This window comes from Lutjanus erythropterus, chromosome 5, assembly GCF_056507025.1.
Source record: "Lutjanus erythropterus isolate fLutEry1 chromosome 5, fLutEry1.hap2, whole genome shotgun sequence".
Taxonomy (NCBI): Eukaryota; Metazoa; Chordata; class Actinopteri; order Lutjaniformes; family Lutjanidae; genus Lutjanus; species Lutjanus erythropterus.
The window spans coordinates 39,394,163-39,403,122 of record NC_139321.1 but is presented as its reverse complement, the minus strand read 5'-3'; the positions used below and the strand labels follow the sequence as shown (position 1 = coordinate 39,403,122).

General features: G+C 39.7%; 1 protein-coding gene across 1 annotated transcript; it reads left to right on the top strand.

Annotated features, from left to right (window-relative positions):
• The first annotated feature begins 5,941 nt into the window (after positions 1-5,941).
• Positions 5,942-8,654, top strand: lbx2 (ladybird homeobox 2). Its single transcript, XM_084718483.1, has 2 exons — positions 5,942-6,720; positions 7,473-8,654. Exons 1-2 carry the CDS (start codon positions 6,396-6,398, stop codon positions 7,937-7,939), a joined length of 792 nt encoding a protein of 263 aa, XP_084574609.1. The 5' UTR covers positions 5,942-6,395; the 3' UTR covers positions 7,940-8,654.
• The last annotated feature ends 306 nt before the right edge of the window (positions 8,655-8,960 follow it).

Sequence of the window (8,960 nt, the reverse complement as noted above, 5' to 3'; positions counted from 1 at the left end):
ATATCAATACCATGATATAAGACTAGATATCATTTTAGATTTTGGATATGATTAAATGGCATAAGTGTTTTTTGCCTGGTTTAAAAGCTGCATTACAGTCAGGATGAAGTGACTGAGGGGGCTGTTAGTAACTGCAAAGTGGCAGTTTCTTTCACAAATTAAAATTCATTAATTGAACCATCCAACAGCCTCAAAAAGGCTAAATAACTACAACATAAGGTTACTGTTTCAAAATCCTAAAAAAAAAAGCACTGTGCATTGTTCAGAAACAGCGCTATAGTTTTTGCTATTTTTCTGTGGGCACATAAAGCTTAAACAGAAAAAAATATATAACTGAGGGAACTTAGCCCCTTAAGACCACTTGTTTCATCGGGCCCACTGTGTTACAAGCTGCTCTGTTATTTAGCTTTACACACAATTTATCAAAAATGTCATTGTGGTAGTATTTTGTGACAATGTGTATATACCACAGAGTGCTCTTGATCAAGGTTGTCAAGGGTGTCATACAGAGCTTAGAAGACTGGTCGGTTAATCAATAGTCAATCAAAAGAAAATTATTCAACAACAGTTTTGTTAAATGATTAACCATTTCACAAATTTGTCAAGCAAATATGCAAATAATTAAGTAGTTTCATCTTTGATGCCATATATGACAGCAAACTGAACATATTTGGGTTTGTTGACTGTTTATCACCTTGTTTTTGGTGTGCAGGTCTGTGCAAGTCTGCGGGTGTCTATTTCCAAATGCACTTCATAGTACATATTTGAAAAGGCAGTCAGAAGTATACTCTGAGGGAACCTTCTGAGTGGACACGCAAGATGGTCAAGGATGTCAAAGGTGTCATTTAGAGCTGAAGTGACTGGTCAATTAATCAATAAAAGTGCACAGAGAATTCATTATCTGTATCTGTATCCAGGAGCAGAAGTGGTTTATACCATACATCATGTTTAATTGGGCAATTGCTTTATTTTCTAACTTCATATTTATTGGCAATGCAATGTTGTGCTTAGGAAGCATCAAAATGATTTAATGGTATCATATAACTGAATATCTCCAAATACTTATACTGTAATTTAGCTTTATAAACTGTCTCAAGTCCAGCAGCACATCCCATAAACTGGAGGATATTGAAAAATCAGAAAGAAAACCCACAAGTTTTATAAATCAAAAGATTCTGGAGGTCTACACATATACGAGTATATAATAATGTTGTTCATTTGAATGATTTTGGTGCATTAAATTAATGACTGTTTTAGATAGATGCAGCCTTTTTTAACTATGCTGAGGTAATCATTGAGTTGACTTTTTCTTCAGATAAGAAACATCCATGTCCATCTCACTATTTGTGTTTTCCTGAATAACATATTCAGATTCAGGTGCATTCCTATTAATCAATAGTCAATCAACAGGATATAAATCAGCAGCAATTTGTATAATGAATTAAATGCTTCAGGAATTTGTTGAGCAGAAACGCAAAAATGAAGGAAAAAAATAAAATCACTGTTTCCATCTTCCTACATATCATATGTGATAGAAAAGAAAAAAATTGCGTTTTGGATCGTTGGTCTACCAAAAAAAAAGTGATTTGAATATGATGCCTTCACAATTTTCTGACATTTTTTGGACAAAAAAATGAGTAAATCATTGTCAGATCGTGTCATTTGGAGGTTTAGCCACTAATATATATAATGTACTCAGCTATAAGTCACGTTTTTAGAACAAAGATTAAATCTAAAAACAGATTAGAAATTCTCATCATCTTCTCTGCGCTGTCAGTTTGATGGTCTGTTATTCTGGTACTGATCAAATATTATGATCATCCTGTCAATCATCAGTACTTGTTGGTCACCCTCTTCAGAAATCCAGTCAACACCTGATCTGACCGAACATGTAACGACCAAAGTGTGAAACAAAAGAACACTGAACATAAATGATGTAACGGAATGCCTCCGACGGAGAAAAAATACGGCCAATGAGAGCTGACGACGTCACTGACGCTGCTGTAAAGATGAACACCAACCGATGGTGCGACGTCAAAACTTGAACCGTGCGTTCGAGGACAGCTCGAGGAAGACGCTAGCGCCAGCATCAACACTTGACAGCACACACACACACACACACACACACACACACACACACACACAAACACACACACGGAGCACAGAGCAAGTGTGATGAGCCGGATGAGAGCGCTGTGAAGGATGCTGTGCCCTCACCATTACGCGCGTAAAAACTAACAGAAAATGTATATATTTTTCGTTTTAATTTATTTTTTAGTAAATCTGTCATATCTGGATAGGCCCATATAGTCTCAGAGTTATATTTCATATTGCCGTTTTTATTATTAAGCATTCAGCCCGTCTGTCACTTGAAAATAACATTATTTGGATTTTATTTGCTCCGGTATTTCATATAGAAAATACACGTCTACAACAAGAAAACCTGACTGTAACAGAAGCACGGTGGAGCCTCATCAGCACTCACCTTGCCGCGGCCCTGCCTCAGTCAGCCGCGCAGTGTGTTTTACAGTGGAAACAGGCCGGTTAAGAATGGAAACAAACACACCCACAGCGCCCTGGGCAGCCTTCTCCTGTATCATGTTATACTGAGAGGCGTTTACAGCTGTTTTGTTTCATAATACAGGACGACACGCTGCGCTGCGAGAGCTGCCTCTTTACAACAGCAATGTAGACAAAAACGCACCCTGTGTACGGCCTTTACACGTCAGCTAAATAATGATTAACCACAAAGTAAATTACTTATTTTTTAGGGATAAAATCGACGCATTTTTTCCAAAAAAATAGCTCTAAAATTACCTGAAAGAATCTGCGGTGTCATTGCTGATTTTATAGTGACCTTGATTTTTGTCTCCAATAAAATTTGTCTTCTTTTTGAAATAAAACTGCTGTGGAGATTTATTTGTGGTGACCCTGGAGGCAATTATCTTGTATTTTCCTCCTGTATAATTTGCTGTATATAATGTATTTCTTGCAGGCTATTAAACTATTATTGTAGCATGGCTCTTGTTCGTAAAATAAGTTTTATTTTAAAGATAAATTATGGATGAAAATATGAAAAAATGAGCGATAAATAGGAATAAATGCACCTTTAATCGCTCTCTTCAGTATTTTGGCTGTATTGTTTTCAAGTATTTGTGCTTTTCTGTTATAAATAACGAGATCAAAATCGAAATCAAAATAAATTTCTCTCCACATCTTTTTTTTATTCTGTGCAAAACACACCTGAGTCGCAGCCATAAGACGCTTCAGTCAGTGACGCGTTACAAGCACTGTAACTAATTACATTTTCAGGATTATTATTATTGCAGTTGTTTCATTTGTCATCACCCTCTTCCAAGTCTCAGTCTGCTGGAGGCTGAATTTGATACTTTTTAGGACTCCGTGATATTCGCTCCGCGCAGCTCTGAATTAATTTGGTGATTAATGACAGAAAGTCTGACCTTTACCGGGTGGGAGTTTTCCCACTGCTTTGATTTTATCGAGCTAAAAGAGAGGAGGACACGAACACTGCACATTTGCCCTCCTGGTTATTAATAGGAGGATCGGTGATTTTTAAATGAAAAAAAGGCCGAAATGGAAAACTTGTGACGCTGTTTGATAAATTTCTCCACATAAAGAAAAAAAAATAATAATACACTCTTACAGTGACTTCTCTGGTCTAAAGGAGCCTCTGGTACTGATAGGAGGAAAAAGCGAAGCGAATCATCCAATTAAATCCCTCAAGAGCTGATGATTGATGATGTCAGATGCCCTGCTTCTAATTAACGTTTAAATTAAAGCAAAGGAAAAAAAAAAAACTTTGTGACCATCGCTGCTTCACTTCAGACCTTTAAGTCCATTGGAGCGTTTGTTGTGCGGGGAGGTCTGCGGGCTGGTCACGCTCACACTGAATTTGAGGTTAATAATCTACAGCAGCGCCGGACACACTTTGATCGTCCTGGACATCAAATCTAAAAGAATTAAACAGTAAAATAAAATAAAATCTGCAGGTTTTCACTCCTCTCACAGTCAGACAGACCCGCAGTGTGGATGGTTCAGGCCTGCAGGGATGTTAAACCAAATAAAATGATCCCAGTTAATGAAGGATTAAAGATTTTTCATTCCATCAGATTAAACATCCTGTCAAACGAAAATAAAAATGATAAATCATCTATCTAAGCTCATCTTTGCCATTTCTGTAAAAATATCCAAATAAAAAGTTACATTTTATTCTCATTTTCAAACTAATAATTCCTGTCTTTAGGTGGAAATTGTGAACATTGCGTGCAGATTATAGTTTGTATTTGTAGCCCCCTTCTATATTTCAGACTAATTTTAAATTCGACTCCAAAGGTGTCAAAGTAAATCACAGTCACTGTGATATTAACATGTGCTCACACCAGCCGAAATGCTCAGCTCCCTGCATGTTTGTGTCCAAAAATTCCCAAACGGAATTTATCCCCACAAACTCCTGCTTGTTATGGAGAAATATATATTCAAAGCAGCCACAAAGGGTGGACCTCCAAGGCAGCTAATAGAATTTCCTGCTGTTTTATAACTCTGTCCCTAAACCAATGTCACCATATGCTCCTGTTGGCACAGGACTCTCCGCAGTGGCTTCCTGGGCGGCAGCAGGCTTTATCCAAATGGGTCAGAATAATCTGATTCTTTGAAAATAATTCTCCTGCATTTTGTTTTGTGCAGCCTTTGGCTTCTGTTGGCATATGCATTATAATTCAGCTGCTACAATATGTGATCAATTCAAATATTTTTGTGCTGTTTTGTTTCATTTTATGGAAAAAAAAAACATTTTCATCTCATGCTACCATGTACCATTTCTTGACATTTTCCTTTGTACTTCTCTCATAACTGCAAAATATAGTCTATAATTCGTTCTGCCTGCAGCCTGTATGCAATCTGTAAAATGCATTTAAACGAATAAAGGACCAAACAACAGCTACACGTGTTCATAAATTTGACGAGCCTTAAATAAGACAAGGTGTGTTTCTTCTGAGCAGACGTACCTGCTGCTCTCCTCGGCGTCCAGCACGTCCCCGCTTTGTCTCTCTCTTCACATCCTAAAAACCCCCATCAGTAAAAGCAGAAAAAAGAAAGAATCACATTCTCCGTCCTCAGACTCTGAGCCGCGGCACGGCGTCACCTTTATTATCCGCTTGTTTCACGCCACCGCATTGAATTACACTGTAACTGTGGCGTTTACCTGCAGGGTCATATTGAAGCACTGAAAAATAACACAGCAAAAATAAACAGTGAACAAAAATGAATAATGAACATGAAGAGATGCAACCATAAGATGAAATGATTTTCTGTCTTTTCTTTCTTTTTAAAAAATCTAAGAATTTGTGGCTTCAGCTTCAGAGATGAAGCTCTTTTAATAATAATAATCTCCAGGTTTTTATTAAACTGATATAAAAATAAAAATTAACCTTGCTTTTATATTTCTGTTTATATGTTCTGTTTCAGATTAGAAGCAGGCTACCCACCTGCTGTCATAAAGCACAAACAAAAAATAAAAAGTCAAAAATCCATCACCTGTCATGTTGAACAAAGAGTTGACCTGAGCAGCTTCTGTTTACTTGTAGTCAAATCATTTTAATAGACTTCAAAATCAGGTCCGTGAAGCTGCTCATTGTGGCTATTTTAAGCCAAATTCCCGTGCAACACAGCGTCTAATGCGCACATTACGCATAACGCTCTATGCGTAATTACGCACGAAAATGACAAAATGAATATCACGGCTGGAGACCATTGTTGGCTCGCTGTTCCTCCAAACTTTTCCATAATGCAAAGCTGCTGGTGGCAGTATTTTAATGGCCATCAACTCTCCCTTTCTAGAAGAACACACCAGCAGAGGGAAACAGATGCATAAACATTTCAGGGCATCTTTCTCCTCGGCAGCAACAGACTCCTCCTATTCCCCACGTCCAATTAGTTATTATGGTCCGGCCCTTTAAGACGCAGCAGCGGGTCAGCAAGTAGTGTAGTGTTTCTCTAATTGAACTTCGCCCAATCAACAATAACTCGTTAGCAGTCGCTTTCTTTTTCTCGCTGCTTGAGACAGCTTTTTTCCCCTCGCAGAGATTCACCCCCCTCCAGTCTGTTACTGCATAAAGATCTACATGGAGCTTGGCAGAGGAACTGCGTCTCTCTGAGGGGAATACAGTCCGGCTGCCTTTACAACTACGCCCGAAGAAGCATGGTTATTTTGGAGGAAAGCTCTCCGGCGAGCTAAGTTTGCTGCATTCGGCTTTCAAAATAAAGAGGGGGGTCTACGAGAACGTCGAGCACCAGAGGAACACACTCGTGGACGCGTAAAACTGCCACTTGAATGAAATAATCAACTTTTGTGGAAGCAGCGTTTCTTCGGGACTGCGATGACCTCCAGTAAAGACATGAAGGCAGGGTCTGTGTTGCAGTCCAGCGGCGACGAGAGGAGACGGGCTCCCCTGGACCAGCTACCGCCGCCGGCCAACTCCAACAAGCCTCTAACGCCGTTCAGTATCGAGGATATACTAAACAAACCGTCGGTAAAGAAGTCGGTCGCCAGTATCTGCCCGCCGAGGGTGCTGGAGAAAGTGACGGGCTCCAACTCGGCGAGGAACGGGATCACCACTCCCTCCTCGCCGCTGTGCGCGCTGGAGGAGCTGGCAAGCAAAACGTTTAAGGGACTGGAAGTCAGCGTTATCCAGGCAGCAGAAGGTAAACACAGTCTGTGTTTTTAATGTAAAATAACAAATTTCAGATCAGTCAGACAACTTTAAAACTGTGCTTGAAGAGAAGCAAGTGCCATGAGCTGAGACTCGTGCTAGCTTGGTTTGTTTTGACTTTAAATGTGGACATGCTGGGGCAGCTGTACAGGAATGCGTAAGATATAAGACACAAAATGGAAAATTGCACATTTACGCATTTATATGTGCATGCACATGATCTATATTCTGCTGAAACGGGCTAATATAGGCTGCTAGCTTGCTGTCAAAAAGTCAATCAGCCATTATGGCCTTCTGCTTGCAGTGCCATGTTGGATAAAAAGTGACAGACGAATAAATTTAAATGACACATTGACTTTAAATTTCTGTGGCGCTACAAAAACAATGAAACCAACAATTTTAATAATTGATTCAATTCTTGTCTACTCCAAAACACGACGGGAAATTCTTAGTTGGAATGATTTATTTCACTTGATTTTCATTGCAAATTTATTTTAGTGACAGCACAAGTCAGCTTGCTTCAGAGCTAAAGTCTCTTGATTCACCAGTGTTCTTATAATGTGTCTGAAATGAAGTGAAATATATAAAATATTTTGCTGTAAGGAAAGAGACAAAATCAAGCATGTAAAACCGAGGACAGGCCTGTTACAGAGTGCCCTCTGTTGCTGCTCTAGTTTGGGGGGGAAAGTGACCCTTGCGCCTGTCTCATTCCTCCTGTATGTTTTCTTCACCCACCCCTCCAAGGTCGTGAGCATGTGAACGCGTTCGGACAGAGGCAGACGTCGAAGAAGAGGAGAAAGTCGCGGACGGCCTTCACGAACCACCAGATTTACGAACTGGAGAAGAGGTTTTTGTACCAGAAGTATCTTTCTCCGGCCGACCGCGACCAGATCGCGCAGCAGCTGGGGCTCTCCAACGCGCAGGTCATCACCTGGTTCCAGAACCGCAGGGCCAAACTCAAGCGGGACCTGGAGGAGATGAAAGCGGACGTGGAGTCGCTAAAGAAAATCACCCCACAGACGCTGCAGAAGCTCGTCAGCATGGAAAACATTGAGGAGCCCCACAGCGGCGGGGGCCCCGGGGCCAGGTCGCCAAGTATCTCCCCGACCTCCCAAGGACACCGGGCCTTCCCACAGTCCCCCTCCTCGTCCAGAGACCAAACCACGGATGAATTCTCGGAGGACGACGAGGAAATCGAGGTGGACGATTGACAGTCAGGGGGCCTGCTGTGATTTTCATGAGCAGCGAGAAAAAAAAGAATATTAAAAAGGGGGCATTTTTCTTCCCAAACTTTTGCACGGATATTGACAAAAAAGGAGAATATATACATTAAAAAAACATTTCAGGAAAGTTTTTTCTCCTCCTCTTCTGTTTTTTCCCTTTATTTTAATTTATTAATCGGACTTGTAAAGAAGTCTCGTTTAAGTTTCACCACAATATTTGAGGAATATCCGGTTCCCTTGACTGTTATGGTACAGTGAGACTGAAAATTGTGTAAACATTTTAATTTTTCACGCTCGTTTTTAAGGAGGGATGGAACGTTGTGCAATTCTTATTTTTTGTTTGTTTGTCATTTATTAAAGGGATCGGATCTGCCAAATATTTAAATGAACGCCCTTCTGTTCAGTTCACCTTTTGTTTTTGTTGGGGTTTTTTTCCACGCACAGCCCGGGCTCGATGTGTCACTCCATCCCTCCTTAAGTGTAAAATTATTATTTTTCTTTTTCTGTTCGGAGCGAAAAGTGTCTCTGCAAGCATGCAGGCCTGTTCGCAGCTCAAAGGAGGCGTCACTATTTAGTATCGACTGCAAACTTTTACACGCTCTGAGTTCTGTATATATACCAAACATCCTATGCGATAATTTTATTGTAACATTCTATTTAATCAGCATCTATGTAAATAAAGGTTATATGATATTTCAAGAAACTTTCGGCGCGATTGGATGTGTGATTGTGCATAAAATTATATATTTTAAAATATATTCATCCTAAATTACAAATCAAGGGGGAGACATATGGAAATGTGCATTTAATTCATCATAAGAAATTTGACTTAAAGGTGCAGTTACTACATTATAAGGTCACAAAACGTGCCTATGTCTGCAACTAATGATTATTTTCACTGTTGATTAATCTGACCATCATTTTCTCAATTATTGCTTGGTCCATATAATGTCGGAAAATAGTGAAAAATGTTCAAGACGACATTCTCAGATCTCTTGTTTTGCGCACA